Genomic DNA, 25,133 nt, shown 5'->3' with positions numbered 1-25,133 from the left:
TGAGGCTAGCGTCTTGTTAAGACATTATGCTAAGTGTGAAATTTTTTATGTTAGGAGATCAAATGGTTATATCATAGCACATGATTTGTTAGCAAAAAATGCTCTTTCCATTTCTAATTTCATTGTAACAATGGAGGAGTCTCTTCCATGTATCTCATCTTTGATTTAATGAAATGTGAGAAGAGATTTCCTTTAAAAAAAATAATAATAGAAATTAAATGAGTTATGTGAGTCCTCACCAAGTCTTTCGTTTGAATTACGAATCACATTTTATTAAATAATATTGTGGAGGACAAGCCTGATTATTAGCACAAGCCTATACATGCTTGATTCTTCATATTGCATGAGAATTAATTATTAGCACAAGCCTGAACAGATTGGGGGAAGTAGAACCTTGGGTCAATCCTAAATATCGAAACAACCAGTAATTGAATGTATAATGATAAACTTTCCTTGAAATAACTAGCTAGCTTGTAGAATTTTCTCTTACATGGATAACGCATGCACGACTTTTATAATATAGAAGTACTGGTAGCCGGCAGCCTGATTTGCCATGCTGATCTGGTGTATTATAATTTTTTAATCTAGACATATATTTATCATATCTGAAGTGAACCTTTGGATTTTTCTCCATCTTAAATGAGTTGATGCCTTTTAAATTTTTAATATAGTCTAGTTATTTTTAAACTAATTTTTTGCTTCTAATTTATTTTTGCAACTTCTCTGACTGTGATATGGATCCTATATCTAATGGAGACGATCGTCCACAAGGGATGTGGCGGATGCCAATGCTACAACTCCTACACCGGTGGGTACTTCCACCCCTAGAGCCACATCTATGACAGCTACATCTAAAGCAGCTACATCTTGTACTAGTAGTCGACTCCCACTCCCAGTAGATATAGAGGATGAGGATATGTTCAACGAAGAGGAGAAGATGCTCATTGAGCAAGATCAACCACCACGGCCTTCTAAAAAAAAGTCATGGACATGGGAGCATTTCACCAAAATTCCTATAGATATTGCGAACCCGGTAGCAAGATGCCTTCACTGTGGGCAACTTTGTGGATGACATTAGAAAAAGTAAGGCACCAGTGTGTTAATAGCACATTTAAATGGTTGCCAACGATATAAGATCGCGAAGAGATTGGTAGCCACTGATCAGACCAACCACAGTTACCAAACTTCTACAGCCACTGATGGTACACAGACTAAGAAATTGGTCATCCCTCAATACAGTGAGAAGATCTTGAGGGACATGCTTGCAGAGATGATAATTACTGATGAGTTGCCCTTTACGATAGTCGAGAAAAGAGGCTTTCGAAAGTTTCTAAACTTTGTTGAGCCACGATTTCTCATTCCATCAAGGTATACGATGATGCAAGATTATATGAAGAGGTATGCGAAGCACAAGGCGGAGATGAGGAAGATGTTTATTAACAATGGCTAGAGAGTGTCATTTACGATTGACACATGAACGTTCATATAGAACGTTTGCTACATGTGTATCACAGCACACTACATTGACAATGAGTGGATTTTGCATAAAAGAATTATTGGCTTCAAAGAAATTGTAGATAATGAAGGTGCATCCATTGGGGCAAAGATGGATGATTATTTAAAGGACTGAGAAATTCAAAAAGTGCTATGTATTACAGTTGACAATGCCAGTGCCAATGAAACAGCAATTGATTGGTTTAAGTGGAACACGGCGGTGAAAGATAATGTCATTTGGGCCAACGAGTTTATTCATGTACAATGTTATGCTCATATCATCAACCTCATAGTTGTTGAGGGGTTAAAAGAGGTTGATGATTCCATTACCCGAGCCCGCAACATTGTGCGATATGTGAGAAGTTCTCCCAAAGGATTACCAAATTTAAGGCAATAGCAAAAGATCTTCAGATTGAATTTTCTAGTATGTTGTGCTTTGACATTCCAACTCGATAGAACTCTATATAAATTATGTGGGACGTAGCACAGAAGTACCAAAGAGCGTTCGAGCGGATGGAGGTCGAGGATGGGGCCCTGAGGTATGCTTTGTTGGAGCCAACAGGACAGGGACTCGGTGCGTCAGACGCACATGATTGGACTAGTGTGAAGTACTTTGTTCAATTTTTAAAAAAATTTTATGACATAACAATGCGGATATCTAGATCCAAATATACGACTGCAAATTTGTACTTCAACAAGCTCTCGGAACTTCACTTCCACTTGGAAAATAATTGTGCTGACTCTAGGGAATTGTTATCTGCTATGGCAACAAGGATGAAGACCAAATATGATAAATATTGGGAGAATATTGAGAAGATAATAGATTACTATTTGTGACTGTGATCCTTGACCCCCAATATAAGTTGGCCGTTCTAGAATTTTGAGTAAATTCCATCCTCAGGGCAGTGAAGGCTGCAGAGTTAATTAGAATGCTAAAAAGTGATATTGATGACCTATATAGTCACTATAGCAATAGTTGTCAGCCTTCATCAGAAACTGGTAGCTCATCACATTCGAGGCCGACAGGGTCGACAACTTCCTTAGACGATACTAACCCATCCGTAGGGGTTACAAGTCATCGTATTATGCAGCAGTATCATCAACTCATTGCATCGAGGAATATTATGCGGTGTACATCTAAGGTTGAACGATATTTTATGGAAGCTATCGAGGCAACTAGTACTGTATTTCAATTATTAACATGGTGGAAGGATAATTCCACCAAGTATCCAATCTTTTCCCGTATAGCCCAAGATGTGCTAGTCATTCCTGTCACTACGGTTGTCTCAGAGTCGGCGTTCAGCACTGGAAATCGCGTGTTAGATGCTTATCGAAGTTCGTTGTCACCGTCAACCGTGGAGGCCCTCGTTTGCACACAGAATTGGATAAGTGAAACGCTCATTGGACTAGATACCGTTGGCGTTGATGCTGAGAGCTATAGGCCTGAATCAGGTAACTTTATATGCTTTTCAATGATTATTTAATTATTTTTAATGTTTCTAACTTCTACTTTTTATGATTTTATAGACCTAATTGTGAAGCCTAATATAATTGCCGATGACTGAGAGTCTGAGACGGACGCCCCTTGAGAGTTGGGATGGAGTTGAGAGAACCCCCTTTCTTGGTAAGAATCAAATTCTACTTTTACCATGTTCAATTTTTTATTATCAATTTTTTTCATTTATTGATTGCAATTTTCTATCTTCATTTCATTTCTATCTTCATTTTCTATCTTTATTTAGTTTTTAAACTATTGTATTTAAATTTTTTTTTTTATCTTTTCAGTATTTTCTTGTTACAGGTTCAGACTTGGGCTTTGTTGAGCCCAAAAGTCGAAAAAGGAAATTCATTTAGCCCAATAGACGGTCGGAGCTCTGACCTCCGATCGGAGTCGGACTCCAATTCCGTTCAGAGTCGGACTCGGAGTCAGAGTTCGGAAACGAAAACTCTGACTCCATCAGAGTCGGAGCTCAGCCCTAGTTCCCCTATCATAAAAAAAAAATAAAAAAAAAAAAAAAACGTGCTAAAGAAACAAAAAACACGTAAATTGAGAAACAAAAACTAATGCGTTATGAAAACTTAAAACTACTATTTTTAGATAAAAATAGTTATTTGATTAAATGTATTATTTATCATCTAACAATATACTTCTACCACTGTAACATCCAGACCCCAAAAGTGTAATTTTAATTATTATTTTTATCATTATTTTAGGAAATATGCTAACAGATAAATTAAAACAAAGTCTTTCCCTATCAAAATCTTCGTATAGTCATCCATTAGGTTCCCATATTGGAATAGGTTCCTAGTTTGAAACTAACTTCAACTCAAACTCTTCAAAAATCCTCTTAGTGTTTGTATCCTCGTAGGAATAGTTTCCTAAGTGTAGCCAACTTCGAACACTAGCATATCTCCTGAGGACTCACGCGGCCACGCCACTTCCCTCTCTATAAAACCCGTGAGACCCCTCAACAAAAACCATGAAACTTTTACACACTAGCCACCATAGCAGCCTTGGCAGACAAATAAAACTCACCAAATAAGACACCTACCTCACCGGAAACCACCACTGAGCATGCCGACAGTGAGCCTTCCTTCCTCCACTGCGTGCGTGACCCATAAGTCCTCTGCGTCTTTGCTTTCCTCCCCACCGAGAATAAAACATCCCCTGCATTCTTCCCAACCATCGTAAACCACATCAGGGAACGTCGGACAACCTCCCGACGGCCACAGAGATCACCGACCAACCCAACCCGGTCGTGCCCACTCCTTTCGATAAGCCACTGTCGTCTGCCACCCTCCCCTCCCTCTATTTTTGTTGATTTTGATAGTTCCTCTCTCTAAACTCTCTCTCTCCCTCTCTCGGTGTCGCACCATAGGGACCTCCCAGTAGAGCCACCGGAAACTCCCAGCCACCCAGAGCCATTGTCGCAGCTGATTCCCCCCTCGGTGAGTATCACACGACACCTTCCCCCTCACAAATGTCTCTCAGACTTGTGTATTCTGCTTTTGATATTAAAGTGGGCCATGGGCCTTAAGCCCATTCGGCCAGAAGCCTTATAGGAGGCTAATCTTCCTCAAAGGGCTTTTACCCTTGAAATTACAGTGGACCTTGGGCCTTAAGCCCATTCGGCTAGTGCTTCCTTGAGTTGGTATTGGGCCTAGTTTTTTTAAATGAACTTGTTGGGCTTATTTCAGAAACTATAATAATTTAAGTGGGTTAATTTTGAGTTGACAGAAATTGTTTTATTGTTTTAAAGTGGGCTGGTGGTGTTTTACAAAAAAACGACGTCTTAATGATTTTAATTCGGCTATTTTCTTTAATAGGAGCTGGGCCAGAATTTAAGCTAGCCCAAAGTTTTATATGAATAATTATGAACCCAAAGACAATTTTTATAAAAAGTATTTAAGGGATTTTAAAGTATATTTTTAAAATATACTATGTAACCTATAAATTAGTAACGTTCAGTACCTCGTATAGGTAGCACGCTACAAAGTGGGAATCAAGAAGCGGCGCCAAGAGGTAATTAGTATGATTATATAATTGCATGTGCACTATAAATGTTCTAATTTTATATAAAAATGTGATGTTTGTCTACGCTACGCTACAAGCTAAGTAAAGGTTAGATCTCTTTCATGATCTTCGATGAATTATAATGATATGCATGTAAGTGAGCTTATGTATGTTATGCTATTATGGATTGTGATTTGATGGATGATATGCCATGAAAATCACATGTATGCCATGTTATGTAATGTCTTGAAGTATTTAGATCATATAAGTAGTGAAATGTTCATGTAGTTCTCAGATCATGTATGCTATAGAATGTTTATGTTCAGATCACATTATGCCATGTCATATTATGTTATGCTATCTACAAGTATATGTTAGGCTAGAAAAGTTCATGAAGTCCAACAAACTTCTCATGCATTAAGAAAGATAAGATGTTAAGGGTAACACGGACGGACCTAAGCGTGTTCACCATAAGTTATGTTAAGACGGTGTCACGGATCTAAGCGTGGTTCACCATATGTTAAGTGAAACACGGACTTAAGCCTGTTCACCACTAGTTAAGTTATGATGTGCCACAGACGCAAGCGTGGGTCACCATATGATAAGTGAAAGACAAGATAAACAAGTCTATATGTTTGTTAGAAAATGCATGAAGTCAGTCATTTATGCATTCACATTACATGTTTGCCATGATTATGTATTATTCCGCTCATGTTAATGATGAATAGATATGCCATGTGAATTTGTGACGATATATGTATGTATGTAAACTTTTTCAAAATTAAGCCTATGTTAAATTAAGTTGTGTGCAGTATGATTGTAAATTTGTGATGATGTATGTAAATGATGAAGAGTCTTCAGAAATTAAGTCTATGCTTTTACGGTATGATGTGCTATTTACTGAGTATTCGACTGATTTTTGTTTGTTTCTCTATTTTATTCTATGTTTAACTGTCACAGATGATGAGTATGAGGACGCAGAGCTAGAGGGCCAGGAATAGATCTAGTGTAAAGACTGTTTTTTTTTTTTTTATATAAGTATAACAAGTATTATTAATCCAAGAATGGGCAACAACTGCCAATTACAAAGTCAGTATGCCCTATCTACGGAGGCGCAGTAGAAACTAAGAAATCATGAAGATCCATGCCATTAAAGTCCACAGCAATGGCCCAAGTACAAAAAATCCTAAAAAATAAAACTTTCAGCTCCGCCATAGATCTCTCTGTCTTCAAACGTCCTTTCATTGCACTCTTGCCACAAGCACCACATAATACAAATAGGGATCATCTTCCAAATCGCTTTGATCTGATGCACATCTCGAATAGAGGTCCAACACGCCAATATATCCACCACGGATTCCGACATAGCCCACGCTAGTTCCATCCTTTTAAACACTCATTCCAGAGAGTACTGCCTACCTCATAATATAAAAGTAAATGATTCACCGACTCACCCTCTCTTTTACACATACAACACCAGTATACAATGATTATCCTCATCTTTCTTAGATTATCTGTAGTGAAAATCTTGCCTAATGACGTTGTCCACACAAAGAAATAAGCTTTAGGAGGAGCCTTGTGTCGCCAAAGCCTTCTCCAGGGAAACTGTATCTCCGGCACTTGTGTGAAGACCTTATAAACGAAACGAACAGTGAATACCCCTCCCTGCAGGAATCCACCACAGAGCATCTTCATGTTGAATATTTGGACAACAAGAATACAAGAGACTAAAAATCTACAAAACACGGCATCTCCCAATCCTGTGCCACCCGATTGAAATTGATATTCCAATGAATACTCCCTCTTAAGATTCCCATAACCTCTGCCACTGTGGCATCTTTGGCACTTGCTATCAGGAATAGTATAGGAAACAAATCTTGGAGAGCACTGTTATCATACAAAGCATCCTTCCAAAATCTGATCATGGAGCCTATACCCAACTGAAACCTAGTGTGATGATGAAAGACCTCTCACTCTTTTCTAATATGCTTTCATAGCCCCATTCCATGGGTCCCTCTAACTTCTCTAGTACAACAACTCTCCCCTAAACCACTATATTTATTCTCGATCACAGTTTTCTGTAAGGCTTCTGGTTCCTTGATATATCGCTATAACCATTTGCCAAGTAACGCCCGACTAAACAACCTTAAATTTCTAATACCCAAACCGCCACTAGAGATAGGACGGCACACCATCTCCCACTTGATAAGATGAAATTTAAACTCTTCTCCTAAGTCATCCCACAAAAAATCTCTTTGTAACTTTTCAAGATGACCCGCCACGTTTGATCAATTTAACCCGGCTTCCCTTATAACAAGTACATTCTCTTCCACCCTGCCAGTCTCCTCTCTATTTTTTCAATCAGTGTATCCCAAATCAAGCACGCCTTCGAAGCTATACCCAACAGTAGTCCCAGGTATGTCATAGGAAGAGACGCTATCTAGCAAACCAACGAGTCAACCAACTCCCTAATATTCTGAACCTCTCCAACCGACACCAACTCGGATTTATCATAGTTCACTTTTAAACCAGACACTGCTTCAAAACAAAGCAAACATGCATTCACAACCCGCAACTGGTCTCAATCAGCTTCGCATATAATAAGCGTATCATCTGCAAACAGCAAGTGAGAAATAGTAGTAATACCCCTGCTCGAAGATCTAATCTAGAAACCACTAACAAACTCATTAGCCAACAAAGCCGAGATCATCCTGCTTAGTGCCTCCATAACAATAACAAAGAGTAGAGATAACGGATCCCCTTGTCTCAAACCACGAAAACTCTAGAAGAAACCCTCTGGGCTGCCATTAATCAACACAGAGAACCTTACCGTGGATATACACCAGCTAATCCAAGACCTCCACATTTCACCAAAACCACACCTACCTAGTAGATATAAAAGGAAATCCAAATTAACATGGTCATACGCTTTTTCCATATCTAACTTACACATAATTCCTGAGCTATCAACCTTCAATCTACTGTCTAAACATTCATTGGCAATTAGAACCGCATCAAGGATTTGTCTACCCTTAACAAAAGCATTTTGGAGCTTAGTCACAATCTTCCCCAAAACCTCACTTAAGCGATTAGCAAGTACTTTTGAAATAATCTTGTAAACTCCATTCACTAAACTAATAGGCCAAAAATTTGTGATCTCAATAGCCCCAAGCTTTTTAGGTATTAAAGCAAGGAAAATGGTGTTAAGGCTTTTCTCAAATTTTCCAAACGAGAACAACTTCTGAAACACCTTCAAAAGATCTTTAGGCTACGTTTGGGTAGCGAAGATATCTCAACACTTTCCAAGTATTCTCATACGGATGAAAATACTCCACATGCCAAACACAGTGAACCATCTTCGTACCAAAGTGTCTCCAAAAATCACTATAATATTTATCATTATTATATATAAATAAAAAATAAAATCACTATAATATTTATCCCTATTATATATAAAGATAAATATATATAAATAAAAAATAAAATCATTATAATATTTATCACTATTATATATAAATAAATAAATAAAATCACTATAATATTTATCACTATTATATATAAATAAAATCATCATTAAAAAAAATCAATCATTGATAGGACTCACACCTTTTTCAATTATTTATCCAAAAGTCAACAACTCCACATACTTCATACATCCAAACAACTCAAAATACTCTCAATGGGACCCACAAACCCACATCAATCTATACTCATAACTATTCACAAACATTCTCAACACTTCACAGGTATTCTCACTACCCATACGTAGCCTTAATCACCTCCCAACATTCTTGGAAGAAGTCTATTGAGAAATCATTAGGTCCGGGAACCTTATCTTTTACCATTTTCCTTAATACATCAAATATTTCTTCCTCCTCGAAAGCCCTCTCAATCCTAGCAACATCCTCCGGTTCAATAATGTCGAAAACCAATCCATCAAGAGTAGGCCTCCACCCCACCTACTAGTAAAGATCTTCTCAAAAGAAATCAACCACATGATCTTTAATAGTCTCTTCTTCTCTGCACTCCACCCCTTTAATTTTCAACACCTCAATGTTATTATTTCTTCTATGAGAGTTTGCAATTCTATGGAAAACTTCGTACTTCGATCCCCTTCCTTTAACCATAGTGTTCTTGACTTCTGACGCCAAGACATTTCCTCTTGCAAGATTATCCTCTCGAGATCTGCAACCAGCAAAGTTTTTTGTGCTTGCTCTTCCTCAATAAGAGGCCTCCCCTCTTGTAGTCTCTCTAAATCTTGTATATCCATCCACTTGGTATTTTTGTTCTCCTCTACATTACCGAAAAATTGTTTATTCCATTCATTTAGGTCTCTTTTTAAGGCTTTCAATTTATTTGCAAAAATGAAGCTGGGTGTACCCTCAAACTGATACAAAATCCACCATTGTTTGACCCTCTCCACAAAACCTTCTGATTTCAACCACATATTCTCAAACTTAAAAAACTGTCTACCACTCTGAATGCCTCCACAATCAAGCAAGAGAGGCCAATGATCCGAAGCTAAATGTACCAAACACTTTTGCCATACGTCCTGAAAAATGGCTTTCCCACTCAAGTGAAATTAAGAAACGATCCAAGCGAGTCCAGGTCTGATTATTCGACCATGTGGTAGGGCCCCCTGCAAGTGGTAGGTCTATCAAGTTCAAGTCAAAGATACACTCTGAGAACTCCAAGCTTGCTGGCCTCAATCTTCTATTTCCGAAGCTTTCACTTTGGAACCTAACAACATTGAAATCACCCCCAACACATCAAGAAAGCTCCCACCAACAGTGAACTCCTGCTAGCTCATCTCACAATAATCTTCTATCCACGTCTAAATTGAGGCTTAGAAAGGAATGTGATATTTACACAAGAATTAGTTTAGTTTATGTTTTTACTTTATGTTTTCAGTTTCATGTTTCAAAAACAGTTATGTTCAGTTTAGCTTTAATATTTTGATGCTTTTCAATAAATGAGGTATTTCAAGATATGAATCTCTTTACCGGGCATTATGTTATGAATGTTAGTAACATTTCTATCCTACAGGAAGGGGGTGTTACAGCCACTCACAATAACTTTTCCTATGTTTCAAAACTATTTTAGGTTCCAAGATTAATCTACCCAAATATGTATTAGTTTCTGCAGGGGACAATGCAGATATAGGTAGTCTAGCCAGCAGTCTTAGGACAAGAGTGGCAACCTTGCCTATAAATACTTAAGACTACATTTGGGACATCATTTAAAGCTAAAACAATTTAGGACAACACTATAGTGGAGATGAAGCATAGATTGGATGGGTGGAAGCTATTCTACCAGTTGAAAGGTGGCCGACTAACCTTAATCAAAAGCTACATATCAAATATAGTAATCTTTTGATAAGTACTTGTCAATGTTCACTATTCCAGTGAGTGTGGCAAATTGCATAGAGAAGCTTAAGAGGAATTTGTTGTGGACTAGTATTGGGGGCGTAGCCAACATTCATCTTCTCAATTGGACCAAGATTTCCACTCTGATCCCCTCAAGACGGTTGGGGATTAGAAATTTTTAGGTGTTCAATGTGCTCTACTAGGAAATGGAAATGGTGCTTTGTCATGAAAGGGAGGTGTTATGGCGTTCAATGATAGAAGATAGGTATAGTAATGAGGGGAGGACGATGCTCTCATGGATTGGAGGGTCTCACAATGTTGGAGAGTGGAAATTCACAAGGGTTGGGGGAAGTTCTCATATCACATTAAATTTGGTAACGGGAGATGAAAAGTAAAGATCAAATATTAAATAGTAGTCAATAGTAATAAAAAATAGTGAAAAGTAATGATAAAATAATAAGTAGTAGCACTCAACTACCCAAATGGAGCCAAAATATTTAAAACCTCCATCGGTAATTTGCTTAATGAAGACCAACATCAATAATTATACTGCGAGATAGTTCTATATAAAACTAAATGTTTCCTCATTCAAGAAGTCAGATCATAAGTGTAAAAGGACGTGTCAGAGGAAAAAAAACCGTACCTTCAAATCATCTTCAAGAATACGAGTAAAGTAATTTTGCAGCTCAGATCCTCGGAAGTATGTCAAGATTTCCTGCCAATCCGGAGGATTCTAGGGAAAAAAGGTCATGAAGTAATCGACATAAATCCATCAAGAGGAAATTAACAGAATGAAAGTTTAGAATATTACATTGAAACGGCCCAAGTTTGGTTTCAATTTTCCAGACAAAACTTTAAGAGCAGTAGACTTCCCAATGCCATTAGTTCCAACCAAGCCAAGAACTTGGCCAGGTCTTGGGACTGGTAACCTGTAAATGTAATATACTGACTCTCAAACTGCAGATAAAGAAGTCACCCTTTTTCCAGGAGAAAGCAGTGCAAACGAACCTGTGCAATTTAAAAGTGTTGGGGCCATAGCGATGGGTTGTATCTTTGTCCAGATCTTTTGGCAAATTGATGATCTGAATAGCTTCAAACGGGCATTTCTGCATCAGCAGATCACTAAGTCGTATCAATTACATCCTGTTAAATAAAATTAAACAAGAGAACAAACAAAGAACCGATTCCAACTTCATCATGCATACCTTAACACAGATACCACATCCAATACACAATTCCTCAGAGATATAAGCGATCTTAGATGCAGGGGTAACTTCAATACACAATTTACCTGAAAATAGATGACAAAAAATTAAGAAAACTAATATATTTACATCAAAATACGTGAATCTATACAATAGGTTCCATGTTGTAGAAAAATTACACTCTTCACTAGCACAATAACAAGAGAAATGTAAGCAGAAAAAATCAGAAGCTCCTTCTGCTAGCCATTCTCTCACCAATATATACAAAAGTCACAATTCTTGATAATTTTATTCATAAGCTCCACCTTAATCTCAACTAATTATGTTCAGCAAGAAACTTTAATGAACTAATTGAGGCATTTACTTATCAAAATATATATATATATATATATAATATATCACTTCTTATCACTCGATCATACATAAATATAGTCTCTAACATCTATCCCTTCATCATATTCATCTTTGTTACTTATACCCATGTTGTTGTAGACCTCTCCTAGACCTATTCACTTAGGCCTCGTTTGGTTACACAGATGAGATGAAATGAGAGTTGAAAATTGAATAAAATATTGTTAGAATATAATTTTTTCATATTAATTTTGTTTTAAGATTTGAAAAAGTTGAATTACTTATTGTATTTTGTGTGAGAATTTGAGAAAGTTGTAATGATTAGATAAGATGAGATGAGATGATTTGTGCAACCAAACGAGGCCTCATTCCCACTTGATCATCTCCCTTCCTCATTGACACAAGCATCAAGTTGAAGATCCCCCTCCAAAAAATTTTGCACCTCCAAACCTCCACCCACTTTTCAAATTGCACTCCAAACTACCAAAACCAACAATTTGGTACCCCAGAGCCCATACTACCAATTTCTTTCAATTTGCACCCTCCATACAATTGAGATATTCAATGTCAAGGAACTCTAAATCTTGTAGGAATTGCCTAAAATGCTCACACATAAACTTTTCCTAATAAGTACATTCCTTCCCTATTTTCTCTCCATACACTTTTTCTTTCCGTACATGTTTTCTCCATTGTCACGATGGGTGATCTTCTCCAGTGACCGTTGCTGGAAATAATTTTCTGTAGCTGCTTTTTGAGTTATTCATCAGTGGCAATGGGCTTGATTAAACATTTATTAATAGAGACAAGTTTTTGTTTTATCATTGGAGGGCGTATCACTGAGAAGAATAGGAAGTTTACTAAGGAGTTGATCCTCAGCTTTGCCAGCGTTTGCTGGCTTGCGAATACAGTGGAAGAATGTTCATTCTAGGAGGGAAAAAAAGAGTTTTGCATAAATATTGCAATGGTGCTAAGGCACTGTTTGCTCACCGGCGTTCTAACAATTTTGGACGATTCTTAGAAGTTACAGACTACGGTGGCAGCGGGCGGCAAGGTCTTCTAGCGATCCCGGCAGGCATGGAAGGGGGGTGGAAGAGCCTTTCCATGGAGATGAAGCACGTTTGGTCCATGCCTATCCCGGCAAACAAGACACTAGTGTTGGCTCCAAAACTGGACAGAACAACAGATAAGGGGAAGGAGAAGGGGAAGTAGGTTCAATCTTATGTAGAGGTTGTAATGGGTGGGGGAAAAGGGCGGCAATGTTGGGTGGTAAGGGTCACCTCTCGGCGCTACAGCTAAAAGATAAGGACAATAGGGGACATGCAAAGAGCACCATTGCTGCAGAGAAGGTTGGTCAAGGCACCAAACCAGAAACAGGGGGTGGAGGTCTGTACTATGCTTGCACAGTGGAAAGTGTGGAGTTAAGATCCCTTTTTTGTTTGAAAGATGAATTTTCTTTACTAAAAAAGGCGGTGGACGAACTCATAAGCAAAGTGGATATGAGCTTGGGCCTAGGCCAAGGCCTACAAAATACGAGTATCTCTAAAGGGTTGTTTAGAAAATGGGTTCGTCTAGAATGGGCCCAATTCCTTTAGGCCCGATAAAGGAAAAATAATTAAAGGCAAAAGAAGGTGGGCCTGAGCCAGAATCGTCTAACTAGCCCAACCATAATGAAATGGAGGCTAAAACGTGGGCCTACTTTTGAAAAGGGCTCTACATCCAATCTCGGCATAGCAGCGACGCCAGTACAACACCAGACAGGGGTTTGCTGCGCTGACAACGCCTGGGAAAGTTTCTAGCATAATCTGCGATGGAGAACCTTTGTCGACAACAGCTGCGACTGAAGAGTTAACGTTGATGGGGCTATCAATGCGACATTGCAAACCACCGAGAGGGCCACCGTGGTCGAGGGTGACACAGACTTGTGCGCTGGAGGTTTCTAGGTCGTCTCCCGACACCGCTGCAACCCTAGCATCGTAAATCTTACTCCTTTCGAGATGCCTGTAGACGAGGGGATGGATCTGCTGTTGGGAGGTCTTGAACACTATGGGATGCCACAGAAAGTTGCGCCGGCAACTTCAGTGTCAACGATTGACCACCACGTCGCGCAGGTCACTGTTCTGATGCTGGTAGCTGAAAAAGTGTTGTCTGACGAATCTGGGAGGGCAGATTTAGTGAGAGAGGATTCAACAAATGAAACTCTGGTTGTTTTCTAGTATAATAAAGGAGGGGAAAGCGAAGGGAGGGGCAAGACTTCTCTTGAGGGGGAAGAACCTATTCCTTTAAACTCATTTCACCCCAATGTATCAGATTGGGTCATTCCGAAAGCTATGGAGATTAAGCATTGGATGGGGATTACATGTGAGGTTTTTGAAAATGAATTTATAGCATTACTCACAACTATTGAGGCTGAATATGCACAATCCAAACCTGATCAATCCCTTAACTCGGCTAAGAAAAGATAAAGAGAACTCAAGCGACTTAAGTTGGCCATGAAAGATGAAGGTGGGAGAAGAGCTCTAACTGGCGGTGTCTCAAGGGGAGAGGTAAGATGGCTGCTTTATGAAGCCAAAAATAATATCATGGAATATAAAGGGACTAGATGAGTATAATAAATGGCTCCAAGTCAAAAACTTACTTCGTCAATGGAAGGGTGATATAATTTGTTTACAGGAGACCAAATTGGAATTCATCACAAGGGAATTAGTTAGGAGTTTATGGAGAGGTCTACATGTAGGGTGGTTGTACTTGCTATCGAAAGGTGCATCCAGTGGTGTTCCAATTATGTTCGATAAAAGGGTGGAGGAATGTGTGGTTGAGTTCACTGTGACTTGCTCTTTTATAAAAATAGAAGACGGTTTCCAATGAATTTATGGCCCTAATGTTGATCCAGAGAGAAGGTCATTGTGGGAAGAATTGGCGAGACTTCTTGGTGGGAGTTACCAAGCTGCATAGGGGGTGACTTCAATGTAACTCGCTTCTCGAGTGAAAGATCGAGTGTGTCCCACATCACTCCGGCCATGAGAGAGTTTTTTTATTTCATCTCAAAACATGAGCTTATGGATATTCCATTAACTGAAGGTACGTTTACTTGGTTCAACAACTGAGAATTCCCATCTTCGTCGAGGATTGATAGGTTTTTGTTAACTCCTAACTGGGAGTTACAATATCCAGACGTAACTCAAAGGAGATTATCCAGATTATACTCTGATCACTTCCCCATGATCCTAGATTGTGGAAGCATTCAAGTGGGTAGAAGGTATTTCAAATTTTGAGAATATGTGGCTTAAATCTGACGGTTTTGTAGACAGGGTTAAACAATGGTGGACCTCTTACAATTTCCAAGGCTCTCCGAGCTTCAAAATGGCAAGAAAGTTAAAAGCGCTAAAATAGGATATGAAGCAATTGAATGAACAAGTTTTTGGCAATGTGATGCAATAGAGGCGCTCTCTTTTGGAGAAGCTACAGGGACTAGAGGAAGAGGAGGCAAAAACTCTCTCTGAATATGAGAGAACCCGCAAGAGCCAGGTAGCCATAGAACTTGAAAGAGTAACATTGCTGGAGGAGATCTCTTGGCAACAAAAATCAAGGATGCTATGGCTCAAGGAAGGAGATAAGTGCACTAAGTTCTTCCATAGGGTGGCTAATTCTCATAGGAGAAATAACGTTATTGATATGTTGACGGTAGATGGTTCAGTGTCATCGGATCAATTAGTCATCAAGAATCCCATTGAGCAGTATTACCAACACCTCCTATCTGAACAACACACTTGGCGACAAAAAGTGGATGGTTTGACTTACTCAGCATTAGATCAGCAGTGCGCAAGATAGCTAGATAGGCCTTTTGAGGAGGAAGAAGTGGGTAAAGTAATTTGTGGCATGGCTAGTGACAAGGCTCCAGGCCCTGACGGTTTTTACTATGGGTTTCTTCCAAGCTTGTTGGGAAGTGATCAAGGGAGATTTTATGCGTGTCTTTCAAGATTTTCATCCTAATGCCAGCTTTGAAAAAAGCATTAATGCTACTTTCTCAGTACTCATTCCCAAAAAGATGGGGTCTATGGATGTTAGAGACTATCGCCCCATTAGCCTTGTTAATGGGGTTTACAGGATCCTCTCTAAAGTGTTAGCAAATCGATTGAGTACGATGATAGAAAAGGTAATTTCGAAGCTGCAAAACACATTTGGCAAAGGTAGACAAATCCTAGATTCAGTCTTAATTGTAAATGAAGTTTTGGATGGACAACTTAAATCTAGAGAACCCGGGTTACTTCGCAAATTAGAAATGGAGAAAGCCTATGATCACGTCTACTGGAAGTTCCTAAATTATTTACTTGCAAGATGTGGCTTTGGGGAGAATGGCATAAATGGGTAGAGTTTTACATCTCTACAGTTCGATTTGCTATCTTGGTATGGCTCTCCGGTCGGTTTATTTGACTCCTCTTGTGGTCAATAGACCAAGTCGAATATTAAAGATGCTTGATCTTTACTTAAAGAAACAAATTCCAACCCAACTAGGCAGCTACTATTTCATAGTTTAGTGTGCTTATTTTCTGATCGATAAAATGAGATAAGCCAAGATACATATAATATTCACGATTTAAATGATAGTTTCTTGATGGAGTGTACCACTGCATATGAATTTGCAAGACTTTCACCATTTTTTACTTTTGTATTTTAACTTGACATGCACTTAGATAGTTAAATGGGTCTAGCCAATTCACCCAAGTCGGATACTAAAGATGATTGATCTTTACTTAAAAAAACCAAATTCCAATCCAGCTAGGCAGCTACTATTTCATAGTTTAGTGTGCTTATATTTTGATCGATAAAATGAGATTGGCAGGGGAGCACCCAATGGTAAGCCAAGATACCTTCCTTAAAATAGGTGGTGAGGCATGATTTTGATGGTCGAAATGGAGGCTACAAAGTGTGAGTTTTCTGTTGTTGAGGGTGCAATGTATCAATTTTGGCAATTCGGGATACAAAGTGCAAAACCACTGCTAGTTTGAGGATACAAAGTATGTTTAATATTTTAAATATATCTGTCAAACAGGTCGTGTTGTGTCGAATTCATATCAAATTATTAGCATTATGTTTAGTTACCACAACTTGACCACAACATGCTCATTTATGGGTTTACCTAAAAAACCCATTTGACATATTTAATTATCCATGTTTGGTGGTTGACCCAACACGACGTGACCCGTTTGGCCCAAAAAAATGCCAAAACAAAGAGCTAGAATCTACATATAATATTCATGATTTAGATGATAGTTTCTTGATGGAGTGTACCACCACATGCAAATTTGCAAGACTTTCACCATTTTTTACTTTTGTACTTTTGTATTTTAACTTGACATGCACTTAGATAGTTAATCCGGTCAATTCACCCAAGTCAGATATTAAAGATGCTTGATCTTTACTTAAAGAAACAAATTCCAATCCAGCTAGGCAGCTACTATTTCATAGTTTAGTGTGCTTACTTTTTGATCGATAAAATGAGATAAAAATAATAGTACACTTATAGATTCTTGAACTTTGCTTTAAAGCGATATTGTGTCTTTTTTTCAATGGTAAGACTAATCAGGTCAAGCAGGTCAACTCTCATAGCAAGTCGACCCAAATATGACCCAATTATAATCGCATCAAATTTAGATCGACCCAAACCCAATTATATCAAATTCAAACTCTATTATTTTGTGTAAGTCTATATCAATTGTGCAGGTCATGTCATACATTGCCAGCCCTAAATATATCCATAAAAAATATTTTTTTTTATAAGTAAAAATATTATATATATCAAAAAGGAATAACCAAGTACACTGATGTATACAAGAAAACACCTTGCCCATTGACCCAAATGACCCCAAAAAAACCAAGAAAAACAACCCCAAATACACTAAGCCCGACCCCAACCCCAACCCCTTGTTTCCCGTAGAACTAAAACGCTACCAGAAAACCTAACCCCAACCTCTTATTTCCTCCTTTAGAACTAAAACTTCACAATGCCCTCCCTTTAGACTTCCCTCTAGTTAAGCTACCACCCTTAGCGTCGTAATTGATTGCCCAATGAAGACGCTATAACTCCCTGTTTTTCTTGAAACTTGATTTCGTTTCAAGCGCGCGGTTTACCTCAATCGTAGTGATTAGTTCTTTAAATTGGTCTTCACATCCTCCATGTGAAATTCCCACAAAATATATATAGTGAAAGAAAAAAGAAAGAGAAAGGACGGCCACAAGTGGGTGGCTCTGTCTTGAGCCATCTTGTGCACCCAAGGGGTTGGCCACCCCTAGGGCTTGGGTGACCCCTATCAAGCCACCCAATAGGTGGCAACCTTCAAGCCACCCCTTGTGGGTGGGCTACCCCTAGTGGTGGCCACTCACAAGGGATGGCCCAATGTTTTTTTGTAATTTTAAACTTATTATTATTTATTTATTATCACTTTAATGTAAAAAAGGTAGTTAGGTAATTTAATATATGGGGGGAGGGGGTACTTTAGTGTAACAATTCAGGGAAAGAGCTAGTCATATTTGCGCTTAAATCCCAAAAATAGTAGTCAAGTTGAAGCATCTCTAGAATCACTTACAAAGCCTAGTTTCATCAAGTAGCCAATGTAGGACATAGTATCCATGACCACTTTTATAATTTACTTACACTGCGAATTATTCCTCTCTCCGATGTGGGATTGGGTGTTACCTGTCCTCTTAATTCTTGATGTCCTTGTCAAGACAATGTCACACATTGCTCTTGTATCACATGTTCGGCCTTGCAACCTGGCTTTGATGCCATATGTAACGACGCATGAAACGCGCTAGCCACATTAACAATATAACCTCAAAAAGACTGCAAAGCTCAATTTCACTTAGCCAATACCCAATGTGGAACTTAGCAACCATAACTACTTTATAACTAACCCACTAAACTCGAGTCATTCATTTTCACAATGTGGGACTAACGCTTTACATGTTTTTTTTTATTGGCACCGGGTGTCCAGAACAACATCCCAATTAATCTCGGGGGTGCACATGCCCTCGGCAAGGAGTTTCCCGCAAGTGCACCTCGGGTAATTTAAGGAAAAAATCCCTCAGTCCGATGGCCCCTAGAGATTGTTTACACCCAAGGGGATTTGAACCTTAGACCTAGGGAGAGCATACCCCTAAACCCAAGGCCTTTACCACTTGAGCCAACCCTTAGGGGTTATTGACGCTTTACATTTAGGGGAGGTTTGGATACCAAAATCATCTCAACTTATCTCATCTCATTTCATCTTATATAATCATTAAAACTATCCCAAATTCTCAAACAAAATACAATAAACAATTCAACTTTTTCAAATCCCAAGACAAAACCAATATTAAAAAATAATATTCTAACAATATTTTATTCAACTTTCATCTCAACTCATCTCATCTCAACTCACTATCCAAACCTCCCCTTAGACAATCCACCCTATGATTTTAAGGTCAACTCATATTTAACAGATCAATTGGACAGTACGATAGTTTTAAGCTTCCCTGAAATACTAATAATGCTCAATTTCACCTCTTAAGTACCAAATGCGGGACTTAACATCAATGGAAACCTTTATAACTTACTCATTATATGTGAGTCGTTCCTTTTTTCCCAATGTTGGACTAGCAAGTTACATTACACAATTCACTCGATGGTTTTAGGGATTGGTCATGCTTAACAAAACAATTGGATGGTAGATGCAATTTGAAAGTTCTCTAAAATTACTTATAAAGCTCAATTTCAACTACAAAGTAACAATTTCACCTATTAACTTGCCCACTATATATGAGTCATTCTTTTTTTCCCAATGTGGGATCGAAGAGAGACATTTATGGGAGGTTTGGATAGTGAATTGAGATGAAAGTTGAAAATTGAATAAAATATTGTTAGAATATTATTTTTTTAATATTATTATTGTTTTAGGATTTGAAAAAGTTGTAATTATTAGATGAGATGAGTTAAAAGGTTTTTTGTATCCAAACCTCTTCTTAGACATTTCACTCAGAGGTTTTAGGGTTCAGTCATAAGGGTAACAATTTTTTTGGTTATGCTTATGGTAGTTTGGGGTGCAATTGAAAATTGGATGGCAATTTGGGGGAGAAAAATGAAATTTCCCCCATTTGCTCTTTAAAAGACCAAGAGTTTAGTATCATCCTTGGCAATAACTAAGAATTCAATTTTCTATACTCCAAATTGAAACAGCGGCTTTTCATCTTGGTAACCTAGCATGACCAAATTTAGATGAATCCAATCTCATATATAGATAGATCTATTGAAATTTTTTGTGCACTATTGGCTTGGTAGCGATCTGTGGGGCTTCACCATTCTAGTTGCTGTATTAATTCAAAATCTATTCCGTAAAATATCTTTGGTTTCAATTTGAATGATTAAGGATTACAAAGCCTTCTTCTTATGTTTCTTCAGATACTTCCGCTAATGATCAGTTTTTCAAGATACAATGATGGTACATAAAAGCATGCAAATTCTGATATCTATACAGAGACACCTAGTAAGCCTCTGAAACTAAGAAATCTCCTAAGAGTGCAAGACAATTAAAATGAATTTCGATTTTAGAAACTATTAAAAAACCTATCAAAGATTTTTTTTTTTTTTTTATATAGGTAAAACCTATGAAAGATTATTGCAACGCTTAAGTTCGAGAACAAGCAGAAAATAAGCCCTCTTAAAGCCAAGCAAAAAACAAAGCCAGCTAAGTCAGATAGCTCCAACCTATATTTAAAATCCAAGAAACGGTATATATTTATCACTTTATTCACCAACGATGAGTAACACTGCAAAACTTACTTCAGTTAAAAAACGGAAATATTCTTTCATCAACCGTAGGTTTTTTTCTCTTCAGCTAAAGCTTGGTTTCTTCCAAAACCTTAAGTTGCAAAAATCTTGAATTTTAGGAAGAATATTAAAACCTTTTAATCACAGAAACCATAGAAAACAGCCCAAACAACTAATTAAAAAGATTGGTAAACCCCTCATCTAAACTAATATTCTAAATCGGTTAATCTTTCAACCAAACTCAATTGATTCACAGAAGATTTACAATCGATAATTTGCAAAGAGTAAAGGGAACTGGTTAAAAGCCGACAGGATTTTTGCCGAACAGGATCAATCATATAGAAATTGAAATAAAAAATAAAAAATAAAAAATAAAGAATCAGAGCGTACCGGTTTTGACAACAGGGCAGCTCTTTTTGCATTCCTGACGGCACTTCTTCGGCTTGCACCTGTCCGAGCTCACAATGGCTATACGCGTCAACCGCTCCGCCATCTCTCTTTCTTCTTTCTCTTTTTTCACGGTAAATGATTACGATACAAAAAAAAACCACAAACTAGTAAACAGATTTGAACTGATGATACCTTCTTTTCTTTGATTTGCCGAGAAGTGGAGAGACGGAGGAAGAGAGAGTAGAGAGACGTGTTCCGGAGCGCTTTTGTGTTGTCACGAACAGAAGAAACAACTAGGGCTCCCTAATAGAGACGTGTTACTTATCTTTCGGTCCCAAATTGAAACCGAGTCCCCTCCAATGGATCTTAGAAAATGAGATAGACATCAAAATTTTACGAACGGTAATAAAATAATTTATGAATTATAATAAAATAATTTGAGTTAAATATTTTTTAAATTTTGAGAAATAATAAAAAAAAAAGTTAAATAAAAAATATAATAAAATTTAATATTATTAGAATATAAATTTTTAATATACTTTTATTTTGAGATTTAAAAAAATTGAAATTTGAAAATATTTATTTTTAAATAATGTTTGAGAAGGAAATGAGATGAATAAGATTAGATGAAAAATATTTCAAAACATTCCTTATTCATTGAACAAACTAGGTCTTGGTTACATTATCAACACGAGACTCTAGTCAACTATTGTTTTTTTTTTCAATCTTGGACAAGATACTTGCGTAATATTTCCCAACCACAATAAATTTCTCTTCTATAAATATTGATATTTGTTTAGTGTGATATAAACCATTTTATAAAATCTTGGTCTAATCTGTGTGATATTATATAAAGTATAATGTTATCATATCAATGCAATGAATATTTTTATATTTTATATGTTAATTTGATTTTAAATTCTTTTTCCTCTTTCAATACTTGATATATTTGTTATAGAATATGTCAAATTTTACAAAACTCAAATTTTGTGCCCTCGATATTTCTGGCAACAATTACTTATCATAGATCCTTGAAGATGAGATTTATCTTGATGCAATGAGTTTTGGAGATACAATTAAGAAAGGAGATGAAGCATCCCTGCATAATTGCGCTAAAGCAATGATTTTCCTTTGTCATCATATGTGTTGAGGATAATTGGAAATCCACCTCCAGCAAGTCAGCACCGGATTTTTAGCATCCTCCATAATAGACATAGTTGACCCTTGATTGTAGGAGATCACACGATTGTAGGAGATTACATTTGCAGAATTTGTGATTATTTCCTTTCATTTATTTGTTACCTTGTACATCTCTTGTAACTAATATATATCAATGAAAACATCTGCCACCCATTATTGTGTGGTGGTTTACAGAACCTTTTCATGAGATCAAAGTCATTCGTGGCTTAACCTCCCATCGATCCTATGACCTCAAACACTTATTCCCTGTCTTTCAACGCCATGATTCACATGGTTACTATTAAACTTTCCTCCATCAATTATCTTCTCTGGAAAAGTCAGCTTCTTCCTCTTCTTGAGTGTCAAGCTCTTCTCAGTACTCACTCTACAAGCCTCCTTCATGCTCTACTTACTCATTCTTAGCCCAAAGGTTTTAAATCCGCGGCCAAAAATCCTGCATGTTTGCCGCTATGGATGAAGAAGTTATAGCTCTTCGCACCAATCACACATGGGATCATGTTCCTCGACCATCCAACACCAATATTGTGAGCTCTTAATGGGTGTTCCGCACTAAGTATATGTTTGATGTGTCTATTGATCATCTCAAAGCCTGCCTCGTTGCAAAAAGCTATACTCAGTTTCCTGATCTCGACTACACAGATACTTTTAGTCTTGTGGTTAAGGCCTCCATTGTTCGTGTGGTTCTCTCTCTTTCTGTCACCAACAAATGGTCTCTACATCAACTTGACGTTAAAAATGCCTTTCTCAACGACATCCTTCATGAAAAAGTCTACATGGAGCAACCTCCTAGCTATGTTGATCCTCGTTTTTCTCATCATGTTTGCAAGTTAAACAAAGCACTCTATGGCCTAAAACAAGCCCCTCGCGCTTGGTTTGAGCAGTTCAACACTTTTCTCTTGCATTTTGGGTTCTCTTATAGCCGTGCTGACACTTCTCTTTTTGTCTACAGCAGCAATCATGATCTAATTTATCTTCTTCTCTATGTGGATGACATTAGCATTACTGGCAATAATTCCTCTCTTCTTCATATATTTATCAAGAAGCTTCACTCAAAATTTGCCACCAAGGACTTGGGTTCTCTTAGCTACTTCCTTGACCTCGAGGTAACTCCCTCTAATGATGGTCTCTTTCTCAGTCAGACAAAGTATGCTAGGGACATTCTTTCTCGGGCTCAACTTCTTGATAGCAAACCCATCGATACGCCCATGGTTGTCTCTCATCATATGTCCTTAGAAGGGGAGCCATTTTCTGATCCCACACTATCGATCGCTTGTGGGTGCTCTGCAATATTTAACCATCACGAGACCAAACATTCTCATACTGTAAACTCTGTCAGTCAGTTCTTACATGCTCCTACTGCTGCTCACTTTCAGGTCGTTAAGCGGATTCTCCGCTATGTCAAGGGCACTATTGATTTTGGTTTGGCCTTCACACCCTCCTCTTCATCTGGTCTTATGGCCTTCTTAGATGCTGACTGGGCGGGTTGCCTTGACATTCATCGCTCTACTTCCGACTACTCTATCCTTGGTGACAATCTTGTCTCTTGGAGTGCCTAAAAGCAACCGATTGTTTAGCACTCCAGTTGTGAGTCAGAATATCGCGCTCTTGCACTTACTGCTACCAAAGTCATTTGGTTAACTCATATTTTGCCTGATCTCAACGTTCCTCTTTCCCGCCAGCCTCTTTTACTCTGCGACAACAAAAGTGCTATCTTTCTAAGCTCCAATCCTGTCTCACACAAGCGCACCAAGCTGTCGACCTTGATTACCATTTCATTCGCGAGCTTGTTGTTGCTAGGAAGCTTTGGACCCAACATGTTCCTTCCAATCTTCAGATTGCCAACATTTTCACCAAAAGTGTCTCTCGGCCTCTCTTTTCTCTTTTCAGGTCCAAGCTTCGTGTGTGTTCTCATCCCACGCTCCGCTTGCGAGGGGTGTTGAGGATAACTGGAAATCCACCTCCAGCAAGTCTGCACCGGATTTTCAGCATCCTCCATAATAGACATAGTTAGACCCTTGATTGGAGGAGATTACATTTGCAGAATTTGTAATTGTTTCCCTTCATTTATTTGTTACCTTATACATCTCTTGTAACCAATATATATCAATGGAAACATTTGCCACCCATTATTGTGTTGTGGTTTTACAGAACCTTTTCAATATGTATGAAAAATCGAAAACTAAGGGCTCGTTTGTTTTCAGAGATGAGATGAGATGAGTTGAGATTAAAGTTAAAAAGTTAAATAAAATATTGTTAGAATATATTTTTTAATATTATTGTTGTTTTGGGATTTGAAAAAGTTGAATTGTTTATTTTATTTTGTGTGGGGATTTGGGAAAGTTGTAATGATGAAGTGAGATGAGATAAGATGAGATGAGATATTTTTAGAAAACAAACAAGGCCTAAGTATCTCATAATTGTTTAAGGGAGAGATGCGAGTACCAAAAAGCCGTGATCCTCCCAAAAGCTCATTATGATTGGACGCACCGAAAGTTGCAATATTATTAATGCATACAACTCTGCACTTTAAAAAAAAAAAAAAAAGGTTCACAATTGAAATTGTATAAAGGAAAACCATTAATGAGGATATGTTTGAAATGAAACATATAACATATTCATGTCTCAAATGTGCTCCTGCAGTAGCAATATCAAAAGGGAAAGTTCACTAGATATTCTAAACTAATATTTTGTTTTCTAATAGTTGAACAAAACGATGAACTATTAATGAAAAATCATCTATAGTCCAACTCGTTCTACTTCATTCTCTAAAACGAATGGAAACTCATTTCATTATAATAAAGGAAATTATG

The 25,133-nt window shown here is 37.8% G+C and overlaps 1 protein-coding gene across 2 annotated transcripts in view; it reads right to left on the bottom strand.

The window, feature by feature from the left end:
• The window catches only part of LOC108985436 (ABC transporter E family member 2-like), a 36,336-nt gene extending 14,877 nt beyond the window's left edge, over positions 1–21,459 (bottom strand). Inside the window, exons 1-6 of one of the 2 annotated variants that reach the window (XM_035687014.1) lie at positions 21,316–21,459; positions 21,124–21,243; positions 11,580–11,665; positions 11,383–11,480; positions 11,186–11,303; positions 11,018–11,107 (exon numbers count right to left, since the gene is read on the bottom strand). In XM_035687014.1, coding sequence (XP_035542907.1) covers positions 11,018–11,107; positions 11,186–11,303; positions 11,383–11,480; positions 11,580–11,665; positions 21,124–21,226 — 495 coding nt within the window. In that variant the 5' untranslated portion in view covers positions 21,227–21,243; positions 21,316–21,459. The remainder of the gene's footprint in view (positions 1–11,017; positions 11,108–11,185; positions 11,304–11,382; positions 11,481–11,579; positions 11,666–21,123; positions 21,244–21,315) is intronic. The other variant, XM_035687016.1, reaches the window with a different exon arrangement.
• Positions 21,460–25,133: the final 3,674 nt, after the last annotated feature.

Source organism: Juglans regia, chromosome 2 (assembly GCF_001411555.2).
Source record: "Juglans regia cultivar Chandler chromosome 2, Walnut 2.0, whole genome shotgun sequence".
In the NCBI taxonomy this organism is placed as follows: domain Eukaryota; kingdom Viridiplantae; phylum Streptophyta; class Magnoliopsida; order Fagales; family Juglandaceae; genus Juglans; species Juglans regia.
The sequence above is the reverse complement of the archived record's forward strand: the minus strand, read 5'-3'. Positions and strand labels throughout refer to the sequence as shown.